This window comes from Leucoraja erinacea, chromosome 16 (genome assembly GCF_028641065.1).
Source record: "Leucoraja erinacea ecotype New England chromosome 16, Leri_hhj_1, whole genome shotgun sequence".
NCBI lineage: Eukaryota > Metazoa > Chordata > Chondrichthyes > Rajiformes > Rajidae > Leucoraja > Leucoraja erinaceus.
In genome coordinates this window covers 48,208-67,270 of record NC_073392.1, presented here as the reverse complement: position 1 = coordinate 67,270, position 19,063 = coordinate 48,208, and the positions used below count along the sequence as shown (strand labels likewise).

Below are 19,063 nucleotides of genomic sequence, written 5' to 3'. Positions count from 1 at the left end.
TGGGGAATGGGGCCGAGCTGGGGAATGAGCTGGGGCTGGGGCTGAGTTGAGGGGGGGCTGAGCTGGGGAATGGGGCCGAGCTGGGGAATGGGGCCGAGCTGGGGAATGGGGCCGAGCTGGGGAATGGGGCTGAGCTGGGGAATGGGGCCGAGCTGGGACTGAGCTGGGGAATGGGGCCGAGCTGGGGAATGGGGCCGAGCTGGGGAATGGGGCCGAGCTGGGGAATGGGGCTGAGCTGGGGACTGGGGCTGAGGGGGAATGGGGCCGAGCTGGGGAATGGGGCCGAGCTGGGGAATGGGGCCGAGCTGGGGAATGAGCCGAGCTGGGAAATGGGGGCCGAGCTGGGGAATGGGGCTGAGCTGGGGACTGAGCTGGGGGAATGGGGGGCTGAGCTGGGGAATGGGGCTGGGACTGAGCTGGGGAATGGGGGCCGAGCTGGGGCTGAGCTGGGGAATGGGGCTGAGCTGGGACTGAGCTGGGGAATGGGGCTGAGCTGGGGAATGGGACTGAGCTGGGGAATGGGGCTGAGCTGGGACTGAGCTGGGGAATGGGGGCGAGCTGGGGAATGGGGCTGAGCCGGGGAATGGGGCTGAGCCGGGGAATGGGGCCGAGCTGGGGAATGGGGCCGAGCTGGGGAATGGGGCCGAGCTGGGGAATGGGGCCGAGCTGGGGACTGAGCTGGGGAATGGGGCCGAGCTGGGGAGCTGGCTGGGGAATGGGGCCGAGCTGGGACTGAGCTGGGGAATGGGGCCGAGCTGGGACTGAGCTGGGGAATGGGGGGCCGAGCTGGGGCTGAGCTGGGGAATGGGGCCGAGCTGGGACTGAGCTGGGGAATGGGGCCGAGCTGGGACTGAGCTGGGGAATGGGGCCGAGCTGGGGACTGGGGCTGGGGAATGGGGCCGAGCTGGGGGCTGAGCTGGGGAATGGGGCTGAGCTGGCTGGGACTGAGCTGGGGAATGGGGCCGAGCTGGGACTGAGCTGGGGAATGGGGCCGAGCTGGGACTGAGCTGGGGAATGGGGCCGAGCTGGGGAATGGGGCTGAGCTGGGGAATGGGGCCGAGCTGGGGAATGGGGCCCGAGCTGGGGCCGAGCTGGGGAATGGGGCTGAGCTGGGGGGAATGGGGCCGAGCTGGGGAATGAGCTGGGGAATGGGGCCGAGCTGGGACTGAGCTGGGGAATGGGGCTGAGCTGGGACTGAGCTGGGAAATGGGGCCGAGCTGGGGAATGGGGCTGAGCTGGGGAATGGGGCTGAGCTGGGACTGAGCTGGGGAATGGGGCTGAGCTGGGGAATGGGGCCGAGCTGGGACTGAGCTGGGGAATGGGTCTGAGCTGGGACTGAGCTGGGGAATGGGGCCGAGCTGGGACTGAGCTGGGGAATGGGGCCGAGCTGGGGAATGGGGCCGAGCTGGGGAATGGGGCTGAGCTGGGACTGAGCTGGGGGGAATGGGGCTGAGCTGGGACTGAGCTGGGGAATGGGGCCGAGCTGGGGAATGGGGCAGAATGGAACAGAATGGATTGTTCCACAAGGAGCTGGCATGGACAGTGGACTAATTGAGTTGCTTGACCTTGTCGTGTACTGCAAGCAATTATATGATTATTATATTGTAGGCAGCAGCAGGTCTACTAACGTGCTGCCCAATATTGGCAGTGGGAGGCCTGGATTTTACACATTGAGTATAGATCACAATAAATGTATTAGCCAGGTATGTATACATACTTGGCTAGTATTCCTTGGCGTGATATTTGACTCAGCACTGACATTTGACAAACAAGTCAATGCCGTGGTAAAAGCTAGCTTTTCAGCTTCGGACGATAGCTTAAGTAAAACAATTCCTCCAGTTTGATGATCTCGAAAAGATCATCCACACATTTATCTCCTCCCACCTAGATTACTGCAACTCCCTTTACACTGGCATCAGCCAATCTTCCCTGTCCCGCCTGCAACTGGTCCAAAACGCCGCAGCGAGACTCCTGACGGGCACCCGAAAAAGGGACCACATCACATGATACACGATTGTAAGTCATAATTTCAACCAGGAGATTGTAGCTGAGGCGGCAGCTCTATCACCTCTCCCACAGTGATTACTCCTATGTTGACACCAAGCTGCGTGGCAGTGTGAACTGCAAGGAGGATGCTATCAGGCTGCAGGATGGCATGGATAGGTTGGGTGAGTGGGCAGATGCATGGCACATGCAGTATACTTTGGATAAATGTGAGGTTATCCACTTTGTTGGCAAAAACAGGAAGGCAGATTATTATCTGAATGGTATCAGATTATGAAAAGGGGAGGTGCAACGAGACCTGGGTGTACATCAGTCAATGAAAGTAAGCATGCAGGTACAGCAGGCAGTGAAGAAAGCAAATGGCATGTTGGCCTTCATTGCGAGATGATTTGAGTATAGGAGCAAGGAGGTCCTACTGCAGTTGTACAGAGCCCTGGTGAGACCGTACCTGGAGTATTGTGTGTAATATTGGTCTCCTAATTTGGGGAAGGATATTCTTGCTATTGAGGCAGTGCAATGTAGGTTCACCAGGTTAATTCCCAGAATGGCGGGATTGACATGATGAAAGAATGGGTCGACTGGGCTTATATTCACTGGAATTTAGAAGGATGAGAGGGATTCTTAGAGAAATATTCTTAAGGGATTGGAGAGGCTAGATACAGGAAAAATGTTCCCGATGTTGGGGGAGTCCAGAACCAGGGGTCACAGTTGAAGAATAAGGGGTAGGCCATTTAGGGCTGAGATGAGGAAAAACTTTTTTCACCCAGAGTTGTGAATCTGGAATTCTCTGCCACAGTAGCCAGTGGAAGCCAATTCACTGGATGTTAAATGGTGGTGCTTGCTCGAAGGGCCGAATGGCCTACTCCTGCACCTATTTTCTATGTCTCTATGAAATTAAAGTGGTATCCTGTATAAATATGCTTGCCATCCAATTGTTCAACTGCATTTCAGTTTAAATTTACCACAAAATCTAGAAAATTGCAGAGGAAGGAAATCCTATAATTGGTGCAACCAACATTATTCTTTCAAAGCACATCTGCTCTTGTCATCAAACACATGCCGTCATGTTTTCATGTTAATTCTACAGTGGACCTATTTGACTGGTTCCATGCTTGCTTTCCTTCTCATCAGTGAATCGGCCTCTACTGCCTACTGTGGCAGAAAATTGTGTCAAAACAAAGCAATCTGTATTTGTGAGACTCTACTGAGAATGAGTATTTTTCATTTTCCTAGTGACGGAGCAATCTGAATGCAACAATACATATTCTCAGTGCTTCATTTTACTTCAAATAAAACATTTCCCACTATAGCTCCAATCGAACCATAATTTCACCAGAATCAGCAGAGAATCTTTTCTACTTGCTTTTGACATCCATTATACTATTACCCATTGTTTTCATCTATTATACCCCTCATCAGAACAATTTGTTTTTAAATAAGAGCAAGAAGAAAGCAGAAAGTGACAGATGGTGGATGAAGAATTAAACTGAAAGAAATTTCTTGACAGAAAGCTCATGAATGATATGTATACAATTCACGCCTTTGGTGAGGCAGCCTCCACGCAGCACGTTTTTACCAGAGTGTTACAATTAAACATGGTACAAAGAAACTAGGGTGAGGCCAAATATAGAAAACATAACATCCATTTTAAATCGGGTCCCTGGATCCAAAACATAACGTGCACACTGTACAAATTCAAATCCATGTTGAAAAATCCAAATAAACTAATCTATGAAAGTGAATGTCCTACTTTATCATAAGAAACTGCAGCCTGGTGGCAAAAACAGTAAAGTAGACTATTATCTGAATGGTGGCCGATTAGGAAAAGGTGAGATGCAACGAGACCTGGGTGTCATGGTACACCAGTCATTGAAAGTAGGCATACAGGTGCAGCAGGCAGTGAAGAAAGCGAATGGTATGTTAGCATTCATAGCAAAAGGATTTGAGTAAAGGAGCAGTTGTACAGGGTCTTGGTGAGACCACACCTGGAGTATTGCATACAGTTTTGGTCTCCTAATCTGAGGAAAGACATTCTTGCCATAGAGGGAGGACAGAGAAGGTTCACCAGACTCTCAGGATTTCATTCCTCGTGGAACTGTCAGTTAATCACAGGCATCAACCATAGTTCACAAAAAGTAATGGATATATGTTTTCAATTTAATTAGCCTCAATGTCACAAAAAATGTCATTAAAAAAAATTGACAAAATTCATTCTATTCAAGCTTCCTCTTATTGTCTTTCTGAAGGGCCTTTCCCACTTTCACAACCTAATTCACGACCTCTGCCGAGTTTGCCCTTGACTCATACTCGCAGCATGGTCGTCACGAGGTCGTAGGTAGGTCGTGATGCAAGTCGGAGGTTCCCGTGGCATCGCCTGATGAGAAATGTCCAGGAGTATCCCTCCATTCCCTGCATATCTAAAAGCATCTTAAAGGCACGATCATATCTGCTTCCACCATCATCCTTGGTAGGACTTTCCAGGAACTCTCCATATAAAATGCACTATTCATGCACTTTTCCTTTAAACTATCCCCTCTCACCTTAAAGCTATAATCTCTGGTGTTAGACATTTCCACCTTGGGGAGAAAGGTTCTGATCGTCTACCCTATCTACATCTGTTATAAGTCAGGTCTCCCCTCATCACTGATACTCCAGAGAAAACAATCCAAGTTTATTCAATCTCTTCTTGCAACTAATACGTACATCCTTCCTGTAATGGGGCAAGCAAAACCAAAGATCCTATAGCGAGCAAGATAGTCCACTCAACGAAAAAGACGTAGTACGGTCATGGGCAGAGTCATGGGTAATCTTTGGCCCCATTTCCGTAACTGGCTTCCATCTCCGCACCAAAGGTCCCATAGCAGAGCAAAGATACTAGTGCGGAGACGGAAGCCGGTTACGGAAACATCCTCGTAAAAATCAAAGTTCTTTGGTAAAAAATCTTCTCATTTTCAGAATTATAATTTATTAACACAAACTGTTCCCCCGCAACATTGATCTCACTGCGAGAGGGATAACCAAAGTCGGGTCGGGATTACTGAAATGGCCGAAGAAATGACTGACGTTCCGCTCCATTGCGTACTACACGTCAGCCCATTGGATTTAGCAGTAGTGGACCATCTTGCTCGCTATAGGATTTTTTAGCAAAACAACACACTATGCTCTAAATGTGGCATAACCAAAGTTTTTTTGTAAATTTGCAATATGACTTATACTCAATGTCTCCATTAATAAAGGTAAGCATACAGCAGTCTTTACCACTCTACCTGTGTTGCCACTTGCAGGAAACTATGAACTTAGACCCAAAATCCAATACAGTTAGGGTCAAGCCATCAACTTTCCCCTTACAATTAACCTCCCAAAGTGCAACACCTCACATTCGCTTGGATTAAACTCTTCTTTCCTAGTCTGACACCCTGGCCTCTGTCACTTACTCCACATATCTGCCAATCACCCCCTCACCTATATCCACCTATCACTTGGCCAAGCTTTGTCCCACTCCAACTCTCTTTTCCAGCTTTCCTCCCTACGCCAATAAGTCTGAAAAAAAAAAGGTTCCAGCCCAAAACATCATCCGTCCATTTCCCTCCGCAGACGTCTGCCCTGCTGATTTACGCAGGCATTTTGTGTTTAGCTGTTCAGTACGGTTATTGATAATCAGATTTCATTGTCTGTAAAATTTCTTGAAGATTATAGGTGTCCAAACTCAAATGTCGATGACTTCAGGGGGCCTGCTTCCCCATTTATGCCACTATGCTGCCATCTTTGGTACAACTTGTCAATCGATTGTCCAAGACATATGCAGGAATCTAATGAGAGACATTGGCTGAAAATTATGATTCTGTTCATTAACTATTCTTTGGAACAGCTAATTCAATTTTAGCACAAGTCCTCATATGTTACTAAGGAAAAGATTGGATTTGCTTTTATTTGTGAATCTGATGTTTCAGTTCATGGCAGGTGGTCCGTTCATAATGGTGGTTTTTAAATATCTGACTGGCTTGGCAAGTCATACCATTGGATCATTTAAAGGTTGACTACTTGCTGAGTGGCTAGAATCTGATATAGAACAAGCAGCAGGTAGATTTCCTTCTCAAAACCATATGGGTATTTGCTACAAACCAGTCCTGCTGATGGTAGCTTTTTATCCTCATTGATTTTAAATTCCCCAGTGTCCATTATTGATCTGAACCTGTTCCCAGATCACAAGGTCTCTGTTGTATTGCAGCAAAATAACTGAAGCAATACTGATGAAGTATTGTCAATCTACCTAAAACTAAAATTACATTGTTTTCCTCTGCATCATGGAAATGTATTCACTCTGATTTCCTGTAAGAAATTAATTTGAGCAAAAGAACAATAAGTGATTCCAAGTTACATTTAATATGTATTTCCAGGTTATTTAAATCATTGAAGCAAAGTATTGATTTGCTGTTGATATTGTTGAACATAACGAGTAGTTCGACAGAACAGTTATGCTTATTTATATTGCTGAACATAACAAGTAATGTTAAATAAAACTATAGCCTCCAAATAATCTTGTTGCTCAACTATACATTATTAAAATGTATTTAGCATAAGTATCTTGGTGTAGAATATCAAGGTATTGCAGAACTGCAAGATTTAACTTACAAAGTTATAGTTTTACATAGTAAGTTTTTTGGACAGTGCTGGACTTCTGCCCAGTGAAGGATTTGAGATACAGGCCATTCTTGGGTAACAAACAGGTTTCATAAGTCGTTTGTGTCTGTAAGTTGGAAAATACACAAAAAAAAAAGCCTGATATAGGTGTGGCTCAAAAGACCAAATACCTTGTCTCTTGTGTACTCACTGGATCTGCCAGGCAGACGTGAACCCTGGGCAGGTCTTTCCAAACGGTGTTCACGTTTCATAGTTTTGGGAGAAGTCAGAAATGACATATTTTGTAACCAGGTTAACTGCTAGGAATAATAAATATGCAACAGTATTTTTAAGTTATAAATATTGCTATAGGATAAATGTTTTGCATTGTGTTCCCAAATTATTTAAATAATTGACTATTAATGGTTGCAGATTCTGAACAGCACAATTTGCATGAACATTTGTCATTATATGTTTGCTATAGATTATTACACTATGTTGAAGGATGTAAGTTTAGCATTTATATAGTGTATTTTATGACGTGCAAAACATTCAGCAGCAAATTAATAACTTTTGAATTGTTAGGCTAGATTGTAGTAAAGCTGGCTTACCTCTTGCATTGCTGCCTGTGGCCTCTCCTCCCCCTCCCCATACCTGTCACTTATCTGAGCTGGAAGCAGAGGATCCATCTTGATCACACTCTGAATCTGGGACTTCAGTAGTAAGTGCGTTGCCACTCTGCGGCCCCATCCAGAAAGTCCAGACAGGCTTTGGCAGGCCTCATTTTTTATATCTTTAATCGGCAGGGATATTTTAAAACGTTTTAAATTGCTGTAAACAGAAATATACAATATTATAAAAGGAAGAGGGAAGGCTGCAAAAAAATGTGTGCAGCCTATGGAGGAACATGGAATCCCACTTGGAATTTCTATGTTAAACCATGCCTTTGTGGAATTGCTGATGTTGTCTATTTATGGTGCGATGATGATCAATGTTTTCTTATTGCAAAAATCAGTCCAAAGTTTCAAAATGTTTAAAATCCTGTTTTTTATGGAAGAAATAAAATTTACAAATTCATTTTACAAATTGAAATGCAATAAAATTGAATATAACATGTTCATTATAATTGTTGTATTCTGATCTGGCTCAACATTTAGTTATAAAATAGTAGATTAAGATTATTTAAGGTAAAGCACTCAGCAGATATCCAAACAAAGATAATGTGTTCAGTAAGTTAAATTTGCTTTCCCGTCCCCACCCCATTGCATCTGTTTGCACATAATCAATTTTATTTTTTAACTATCATTTTTTTTCTCATATTTGGTAGTAAGAAAACTGTAGATGTTGTATCCACCCAGCTAGATTATTTACAAAATTGAGTTGCTTCTACAAATACTTTACTAGTGTCTTGTTTTTTCCCCTTTATATTCATTTGCAGGCTGGACGGTTTTCCACCAAACGTCTGAGAGAGTGACCTATAAATCTAATAGCAAACCTCGTACCAGATTCCTCAGTGGACCTGTGTCTTTGTCCATCTGTTTGTATTTGTTCTTTTGTATTTAAACTAATCATCCCATCTTCTCTTGCTGTCTTAGTCCATTTTATATTTCTGCAGGAAGCCTGCTTTTTTAGCACTTTTTTTAATTTATTGCTTACCATTGCACATTTTCATTTCACATACAAATGCTTTAGTGCACTGCTTTTGGCTTATCACTGAATACTAAAGGCATATGTGGAAGAGCTCATCTTCTGTGCATTAATCTCTACATTATGAAGTTTGATTGAAATTTACTGAGTGTACCAAAGCTTTTGTATTTTAATGTAATTTTTTATTGTCGTCGTTTTAGTTTCCTCAAAATATTACAAATATACAAGTCTGCTTCCCTAACATATATTTTCACCAAAAATGGAGAATTCAGAGCTCCTCTAGAAGACTGGTCTCTTTCACACATGTTTCGACAATGAAGACTTGCATGTAACAAGCTGTATTTCTCATTGATGCAATACTAGGAAGGTCACTGGAGGCTACAACTCCTATTTAAGGACTGTTGAATATTTGACCATTTTTACATTGTTGTATCTTTGAGATGCTGAATCCCCAGTGCTCCAGTTAGTATTCAATAGAATTGCTTAACATGGTATTCAATAAGCTTGGTGCAACTCATTCATTGGAATATTTTCTATTTGTTTATCATACTTGTAATCATGCCATCATTTTCCTACCAGTTTATAAATTATGTAAAAGATATTGAGGATGTGTGAGTTGGTGTCTTATGGGTTATAATTATTCCTGTGCCATGAAAATCCTGACTGGAGCACTAGAATTGATCCAGTTATGGTATTGTAAATTGCCATAATATTTATAAAATGATTTGTTTGAAATCCATCTTTTTTTTTTTTCAAGAAAAAACAGTCTTCTCAAAATTAACTTTAATTTTTAAGGTGACTTTTCTTTGAACAAACTTGTGCTCTCAGTGCTTGAAAACAAAGACAAATTGTTTCAGTTCTCAGAAGCATTACTAGTTTTCAAAGACTTGGACAGGTATTGTGCTGAGTCTCATGTTAGAGACATCCAGCTAGTCGATCTGAAAACCATTTTACTGGACAAGGTCTGTAAAGTCACCTCCTGAAGTATTATTCACAGATGAGCAGTTACTACATAGCAAATTTGGTGTTGCACTATTTTACCCTGGTGCTTATACTTGGGCAACCACCTATATATACTTCATCAACTTTGCTGGCTGCACATTGTTGTGACTCCTATTTTTTGAAATTGACAAGGAAAAGTTTATAACGTCACCAACTACATAAAAAGGGGTATCACAGAAGTTGCAGCTCAACCGTCTGCAGGAGTGAAGTACCCTTTCCTGAATTTGCCAATAATGTAAGGGTTTGGAAGATCTGATCTAATTAATCTATCTTGAACAGTTATCAATTATTATTAAAAATGAAATCTATATAGAATAGTCATGTTTTAATTTGTTACGGTACAGTAGCAGTATCTTTGTACCAAGCAATATTCCTGCGTTCATCTAATGCATTATTTCCAAAATTTACTGAAGACAATTGGTGATATTTTTCCAATTACTATAGAAGATTTAAATAGCACTTTGAGCACATATTTGTCAATCCATTTATTAAGTTTTCTTAAATAGAATAAAATAAATCTTTCTTTCCTGCATTCTTTTTAAAACTGTATTTGTGTATTGGTTTTGAATGTATAAAGGTATATTGTCCTGTCAGGTCCTGAAGGCCGTTAAATTTATGTAAAGTGAAAAATAATTTTTACATTTTCATTTAAAAAAAGAAATGACCAGTTGACATCTTTAATTTAGTCTGAAAGTCACTTTTCTTGCTAGTTAATCTCTTGCATATAGTAAATGCTTTGAATGGTATGTGGTTATGAATTATGATTTTCATTGCAGATTTTTATTGAACATTATTTTTGATCATCAGTGCATACAGATTAATTCGTTCTCAAGAAATCCAATATTTAAAACAAACATTATTGCAATTCTAACATGCAACTGAAATGCTGTGATGGTGGCAACAAATACACTCTTATTCATATCCCATTATTTTTTAGAATATGAATTGATTTATTGAACAATACTGTATTATTTTTACAGTATAAAAGCTCCAAGATTTTTAGCATAAAAAATGAGCTAGTGAAGGAACATGAATGAACTATAGATTAGTATCTGCAACACTTTCCCGCATGTGAAGATGAACATCTAGATTCCAATGTCAAATACTATAGAAGTGGGGGTAATTGATGATATTGTGGGGAGAATAAAAATTGCGTTAATGTAGATGGATCATTCATAGTCAGTGTGGCCACATTGGGTCAAAGGGCCTATTTCCATGCTGCATCTGAATTTATGCAAGAAATCTGGAATGTTGGGAACATTCTGCTCAGACAGCAACCAGTATTAAATGTTACATGTGTTAGAACCCTGCAATCCAAACTCTGCCTTTACCTTTCCACTGATGCTGACTGACCTGTTGAATGCTTTCAGTACATAATTTCACAAATAATGTTGCATAGTTTTCTATTTGTTTGTGTATCATGTGCGATGTTTCTTGACTATCAGGGAGGGGTTGTGCAAAATTGAATTCATGGATTGTTAGACATAAAGCACTCCAGGTGTGAGCACAATAGCCCTAACCAAATTCTTTCCTGGAACAGCTGTTGGAAAATTAATTACTGGTTCAGGTAAGTAGTTTTTAATTAATTCTGTCAATCTGCGTGTGAAGCACAGTATGATTTTTAAACATATGTATATGGTTTTTCAACATGTATATATGGTTTTAAACATGTATATATGGTTTTAAACATGTGTATATGGTTTTAAACATGCATATATGGGTTTAAACATGTGTATATGGTTTTTTGATCAACGTGGGTTTCAAACTGTGGAGCTGGTTTACTAATGACAAAGTGTTTGGTAACGTAGCTGAATTCTATTTATCCATAACTATTATATTTGATATTCCATTTATTCATAATAGTCAGATAAGACCAGAATAGATCTTTCTCTGAATATACAAGATCTCATTACTTTGATGCAGGAGATAGTTCCCTTGTTTTCTGTCCTCAACAGAAATTGTCATCATTATGTGGACTGAAATTTAAATACTCCATTTATCCCCACCCCTGTCCTACACCCAACTCCACTGTAATTAAGGACCATGTGAAGTTCCTGAAGTGAAAATGAAATTCCTGGTACTAAGTCATATTAGCTGCCACAATAGTCACTGGAAAAATAGAAAAGACAAGAATTCTAATGGTTAATGCTTATTTCCACATACTTCGATTCCATCCTGTCCCTCCTGGTTAAATCCCTCCCAACCTATGTCCAAGACACCTCACACGCTCTTCGTCTCCTCCGTGATTTCTGTTTTCCAGGCCCCCATTCCTTCATCTTCACCATGGATGTCCAGTCACTCTACACCTCCATCCCCCACCAGGAGGTTCTTAAAGCACTCCATTTCTTCCTTGACCGCAGAACCAACCAATCCCCCTCTACTGATACTCTCCTCCGCCTAACGGAGCTGGTCCTTACCCTCAACAACTTTTAATTTGACTTCTCCCATTTCCTCCAAATCCAATGGCTATCTGGACTCTTTCTCCTACTCCCAATTCCTCCATGTACGCCGCATCTGTACCCAGGATGAGGTGCTCCAAACCAGGGCATCGGAGATGTCCTCATTCTTTAGGGAACGGGGGTTACCCTCTTCGACTATAGATTAGGCTCTCACCAGGGTCTCTTCTATACCCCGTAGCTCTGCTCTCACTCCCCATCCCCCCACTCGTAACAAGGGCTTATCCTCACCTTCCACCCTACCAACCGTCACATACAACAGATAATCCTCCAACATTTTTGCCACCTCCAACGGGATGCCACCACTTGCCACAGCTTCCCATCTCCTTCCCTGTCTGATTTCCACAGTGACCTCTCCGTAACTCCCTGGTCAATTCGGCCCTTCCTACCCAAACCACCCTCTCCCCGGGTACTTTCTCTTGCAACTGCAGGAAATGCTACACTTGTCGCTTTACCTCCTCCCCTCGACTCCATCCAAGGACCCAAGCAGTCTTTCCAGGTGAGGCAGAGGTTCACCTGCACCTCCTCCTACCTCATCTATTGCATCCGCTGCTCTAGGTGTCAACTGATCTACATCGGTGAGACCAAGCACAGACTTGGCGATCGCTTCGCCCAACGCCTCTGCTCAGTTCACAATAACCAACCTGATCTCCCGGTGGCTCAGCACTTCAACTCCCCCTCCCATTCCGTATCCGACCTTTCTGTCCTGGGGCTCCTCCATGGCCAGAGTGAGTCACACCGTAAATTGGAGGAGCAGTGTCTCATATTCTGCTTGGGTAGTTTATACCCCAGCGGCATGAACATTGACTGCTCCAATTTCAGGTAGTCCTTGCTTTCTCCCTCCTTCCCCTCCCCTTCCCAGCTCTCCCACAGCCCACTGTCTCTGCCTCTTCCTTTCATCTTCCCGCCCCCCACCCCCACATCAGTCTGAAGAAGGGTCTCGACCCAAACGTCACCTAATCCTTCGCTCCATAGATGCTGCCTCACCCGCTGAGTTTCTCCAGCATTTTTTCTCCCTATAATTCTAATGGTAGTCTAAAGAGTAAGATCAATTTGAGCAATTGCCTGTGATAATTATGAATGAAAAGGCATTAAGGTTATGCATTCACATCAACCATGGAATACATGGGCAGGACCTACACAGTGAATGGCAGGGCTCTGGGGTTATAGTGTTGTAGAGTAGAGGGATCTAGGAGTGCAGGTACATAGTTAGTTGAAAGTGGTGTCACAGGTAGATGGGGTGGTCAAAAAGGCTCATGGCACATTGGCCTTCATCAGTCAGAGTTGAGTATAGGAGTTGGAAGGTCATATTGCAATTATATATTGGTGAGGCTGCCTTTAGAGTACATTGTTCACTTCTGGGCACCGTGTATGGGAACGATGTCAAGCTGGAAAGTGCCCAGAGAATATCTACGAAGATGTTGCCGGGTCTCAAGGTGCTGAGCTATAGGGAGAGGCTAAGCACACTAGGACTTGATTCTTTGGACCGCAAGAAGAAGGGTGATCTTATAGTGGTGTACAAAATCATGAGAGAAATCATCTGGGTAGATGCACAGAGCTGGGGAATCGAGAACCAGAGGACATAGGTTTACGGTGAGGGGGGGATATTTAATAGGATCCTGAGGGTCGTGGGTGTATGGGATGAGCCACTGAAAGAAGTAGTTGAGGCAGGTATCATTGCAACATTTAAGAAACACAAGTACATGGATAGAGGTTTAGAGGGATATGGGACAAGCGCAGGTAGGTGGGACATGTTGGTCGTTTTGGGCAAGTTTCCACGCTGTATGAATCAGAAAGCAAAAAATGCTGCAGATGTCGGAAATCTCAGCAGGTGAGGAAACATCATTGCACAGAGAAAAAAATGATGTTTCTGGTAAATAAGCTTTGATCAGAATTGTACAAAGTTATAAATTAAACAGGCTCTGTCACAAAGAGCTGGAGAGATCCAAGTGTATGTTTGTGATAGGGATCTGAGAAAAAAAGATGCCAATGGTGGTTGATTACATTTAAAATGCTGGCAAGCTCGCTCTGTTTTCAGTAAGTAGTCCGAGATTCACATACTGACGATTAGCAAAAAAGTGCTTCCATTAGTGTTCAATTTTCTGGTGCGGTAATTACTTCTGGAAAATATTTTGGATTCTTTATGAGTTTAGAAATAAATAATGCAAAGTTAATTTCCAAGAGATATTGTTCCTTCCAAATATAACTAATAATACTTTCTCATAACGCCTCTTCTTCCTCCCCCACTGCCCACCTCCCCTTCTCTGGAGTCCCCTCCCGGGCCCTGCCTCCCTTCTGGGGCCCACACCTGTCCCCCCCATTCCTCTCTGAAGACACCCCTACCCCCTATTTATGCTCCCCTTCTATGGGGCCTCTACATTGGCCTTCCTCGCTCACCCTTCTGGGAATCCCATCATGATCACCCTCTTGTCCCTCCCTGAGAGAAATTTTGCATGTGATGTTTATTTCAACAGAACACTATATCTTTCACGTTTTTAATTGATAAATTTGCACTTCATATTTTGAATGTTTCCCTTTATTACACGTGAATGGTCATTATCTTAAAATACCAGATGAACTGAACGAGTTTTACGCACATTTTGAGGTTAAAAATACCACCCAGATACAAGCACTCCTGCCATCAACCAGTGACCAGTCACTCAGGCTGTCCACAGCCGGAATTAAAAAGGCTTTTGCCAGCATCAATCCACGCAAAGCTGCAGAGCCGGATAACATCCCTGGACGCGTTTTAAGGGATTGTGCTGAGCAACTGAAAGATGTCTTTACAGACATTTTTAACATCTCACTCAGCCAGGCAGTAGTGCCCAACTGTCTCAAAAGTGCCACCATCGTCCCTGTCCCGAAGAAGCCCAACCCAGCCTGTCTCAATGACTTTCGTCCAGTGGCTCTCACACCCACACTAATGACGTTTGAGCGGCTGGTCATGCAGCTCATTAAAAACTGTCTCCCTGCCGACCTGGACCCATTGCAGTTTGTTTATAGAGCCAACCGGTCCACAGAGGACGTAGTCACTAAAACACTCAACCTTACATTATCACATCTAGACTGGAAGAATACCTCTGCCAGGATCCTCTTTATAGACTTCAGCTCTGCTTTTAGCACAATCATCCCACAGCAGCTGGTGGAGAAGCTGAAGCTGTTGAAGGTGGACACTGGCACTTGCAACTGGGTCCTTAACTTTTTGACACAACGGCAGCAGACAGTCAGGGTGGGCAGTCGGACATCAAGAACCATCGCTGTGAGCACTGGCTCACCCCAAGGCTGTGTCCTAAGCCCCCTGCTGTTCAGTCTGCTTATTCATGACTGTACTGCCAGACTCAGCAATAATTATATCAACAAGTTCGCTGATGACACAACAGTGGTGGGTCTCACCAGTGACAACAATGAGTCGGCGTACAGGATGGAGGTGGAGCTGCTTACAGAATGGTGCAGATCCCACAACCTCACTCTTAATGTGGAAAAGACAAAGGAAATGGTGATCGATTTCAGGAGGGCTGGAAAACACCATCACACTCCGCTGCATATTGATGGAGCTGCTGTGGAGAGGGTCAGCAGTGTGAAGTTCTTGGGACTTCACCTGGCGGATGACCTGACCTCTACGATCAACACCACAGCAGTCATCAAAAGAGCTCAGCAGCGGCTCCACCCTCTCCGGAGACTAAGGAAAGCAGGTCTCCCTACTGTTCATCTGAGGACTTCTACAGGGGCACCAACGAGAGTATATTGACCTACGGCATCACTTCCTGGTTTGGGAGCTGCAAGGCTTATGAACAAAAACAACTCAACAGGATAGTGAAGACAGCCAGCAGGATCATTGGTGCCCCACTCCCTTTCCTGTTGGAGATCTATAAGAAGCGGAGCATCAGCAGAGCCATCTCCATTATCAAGGACCCCTATCATCCATCACACCACATCTTCTCCATTCTGCCATCTGGGAAGAGGTACAGGAGCATCAGCTGCAAAACCAGCAGGATGCTCCACAGCTTCTTCCCACAGGCAATAAGACTGGTTAACGGACTGTGTCCCCTCCCCATATATCATACACCAACACATCTAACCTCGCCCATACTTTGACAGCTAGGCACCTGGCAAAGCAAAGCCACTGTTCGGTCTGAATATCTGTTTTTATTTCAATCAGAAACATTTTTTTTTGTTTCATCTGTGTATGTAAGTACTCAGTTAAAATGACATTAAATTAAATACTGAATACAGTCAGTCTTTTCCTGTAAATTTAAATTGCAGTTTGTGTAATAATAAAAATGTGCTTCATTGCCACAGATTCCTGTGTGAAAAGTCTGAAATGTTGCCCTACAGAAATGATTAAATGAGGAGATTCTATAAGACCTTGCCAATTATTCTACTTCTGCCTTTCATGAACGTCACATAGTATGGTTCGGGAACAAATGTCCTTGTTTCGTCCATTAAGATTTTCAATATATTATCAACAGAATTAATGCTTAAAGGTGCTGCCAAATGTGCTGATCTCAATCTGTCAGGTCTACACTGCAGATGCAACCAAACTCAACAATAGCATGCAGAACGTACAAATACTGTAGATTTTTCTTACATTATAGAACAATTATCCATGTCTCATGTATTACCTTGTTAGGTGAGGCATTCTTGTGAATACCATGTCTTATTCTATTGACATATTAAATCAACCTTTAATGATAACTTCTCAATTTAATATGTAAAGATTTAAAAAAGAACAGAGGTACTGTGATTAATTGATTTGATTTTTGATCTTTGAATTTCCAGTATTATCTATAATTGTTAATTAGCAGTGGCTTCTCTTATCTACCTGTATGCTTTATTTCAATTTGAATTTGGGTTTAGAATATCGTTGTTTCAACAAACTATGCAGTGATTCGAGTTGATATATGCAGGTTCCATTATTAGATATTGGAACAATTGAGAAACATCCTTGTATACAGTACCCTCAGATGTTTTAGTAATGTTCAGAATGTTAGAATGTCTTTTGAATATAAAGTCATACATCACGGTAGCAGACTTGCCCTTGACAACCAAGCTGCCCATCTACACAAGTCCCACCTGCCCACGTTTAGCCCATAAAAACTACCAGTGCATTTTCTACCAAGTTGAGGATAGGGTTTAAGGTGAAACTGTTATCTAATGCTCAGTATTTTCGGATCAGTGGCAAAGATATAGCATTATCTGTGCCTTTTTCTATGACACTTGCTGTGAGGCATTTATTCAGTGAAGTGCCTGGCAACCAGCAATGTTGCTGTCGAGGTGCCTGAACAGCCAATAGCATGGAAGAATAAAAAATGATGTTGAAGGAATTGGAATGAATGTAAAATTGAACACAGAGCATCTGTGCAAGGGGAAGGGATTCAAATTTTTAGGGCATTGGAACCAGTTCTGGGGGAGGTGGGACCAGTACAAACAGGACGGTCTGCACCTGGACTGGAATGGAACCAATGTCCTTGGGGGGGTGTTTGCTACTGCTGTCGGGGAGGATTTAAACTAATGTGGCAGGGGGATGGGTACAAGAGCAGAGGGGCAGGGGGGTGTAAAATGAAGGTAGAAGCAATAGGTAGCAAGGTGAAAAGTAAAAGTGGCAGGCAGACAAAACCAGGGCAAAAATCAAAAAGGGCCACTTTTCAACATAATTGTATAAGGGGTAAGAGCGTTGTAAAAACAAGCCTGAAGGCTTTGTGTCTCAATGCAAGGAGTATTCGTAATAAGGTGGATGAGTTGAACGTGCAGATAGCCATTAATGATTATGATATAGTTGGGATCACGGAGACATGGCTCCAGGGTGACCAAGGCTGGGAGCTGAACATCCCGGGATATTCAATATTCAGGAGGGATAGAGAGAAAGGAAAAGGAGGTGGGGTAGTATTGCTGGTTAGAGAGGAGATTAACGCAATGGAAAGGAAGGACATTAGTTTGGAGGATGTGGAATCGGTATGGGTAGAGCTGCGAAACAATAAGGGGCAGAAAACGCTGGTGGGTGTTGTGTACAGGCCACCTAACAGTAGTAGTGAAGTTGGGGATGGCATCAAACAGGAAATTAGAAATGCTTGCGACAAAGGCAAAGCAGTTATAATGGGTGACTTCAATCTACATATAGATTGGGTGAATCAAACTGGCAGGGGTGCTGAGGAAGAGGATTTCTTGGAATGTATACGGGATAGTTATCTAAACCAACATGTAGAGGAACCAACGAGAGAGCTGGCTATTTTAGACTGGGTATTGAGTAATGAGGAAGGGTTAGTTAGTAGTCTTGTTGTGCGTGGCCCCTTGGGCAAGAGTGACCATAATATGGTTGAGTTCTTCATTAGGATGGAGAGTGACATTGTTAATTCAGAAACAATGGTTTTGAACTTAAAGAAAGGTAACTTTGAGGGTATGAGACGTGAATTGGCCAAGATTGACTGGCAATTAATTCTAAAAGGGTTGACGGTGGATATGCAATGGAAGGCATTTAAAGACTGCATGGATGAACTACAAAAATTGTTCATCCCAGTTTGGCAAAAGAATAAATCAGGGAAGGTAGTGCATCCATGGATAACAAGGGAAATCAGGGATGGTATCAAAGCAAAGGATGATGCGTACAAACTAGCCAGAAAAAGCAGCAAACCGGAGGACTGGGAGAAATTCAGAGACCAGCAGAGGAGGACGAAGGGCTTAATTAGAAAAGGAAAAATGGATTATGAAAGAAAACTGGCAGTGAACATAAAAACTGACTGCAAAAGTTTTTATAGATATGTGAAAAGAAAGAGATTAGTTAAAACAAATGTAGGTCCCTTGCAGTCAGAAACAGGTGAGTTGATCATGGGGAACCAGGATATGGCGGACCAATTGAATAACTACTTTGGTTCCGTTTTCACTAAGGAAGACATAAATGATCTGCCGGAAATAGCAGGGGCCCGCGGGTCAAAGGAGGTGGAGGAATTGAGTGAAATCCAGGTTAGTCGGGAAGTGGTGTTGGGTAAATTGAATGGATTAAAGGCCGATAAATCCCCAGGGCCAGATAGGCTGCATCCCAGAGTACTTAAGGAAGTAGCTCCAGAAATAGTGGATGCATTAGTAATAATCTTTCAAAACTCTTTAGATTCTGGAGTAGTTCCAGAGGATTGGCGGGTAGCAAACGTAACCCCACTTTTTAAGAAGGGAGGGAGAGAGAAAACGGGGAATTACAGACCAGTTAGCCTAACATCGGTAGTGGGGAAACTGCTAGAGTCAGTTATTAAAGATGGGATAGCAGCACATTTAGAAAGTGGTGAAATCATTGGACAAAGTCAGCATGGATTTACGAAAGGTAAATCATGTCTGACGAATCTTAT

The 19,063-nt window shown here is 42.9% G+C and overlaps 1 protein-coding gene across 5 annotated transcripts in view; it reads left to right on the top strand.

Annotated features, from left to right (window-relative positions):
- Positions 1–19,063, top strand: part of wnk2 (WNK lysine deficient protein kinase 2) — a 140,235-nt gene that overhangs the window by 112,796 nt on the left and 8,376 nt on the right. For 4 of the 5 annotated variants that reach the window (XM_055647484.1, XM_055647483.1, XM_055647487.1 and 1 more), the window contains one exon: positions 8,063–8,161. The exons of the other annotated variant lie outside the window; for it this stretch is intronic. In XM_055647484.1, coding sequence (XP_055503459.1) covers positions 8,063–8,161 — 99 coding nt within the window. The remainder of the gene's footprint in view (positions 1–8,062; positions 8,162–19,063) is intronic. 5 annotated transcript variants of the gene reach the window in all.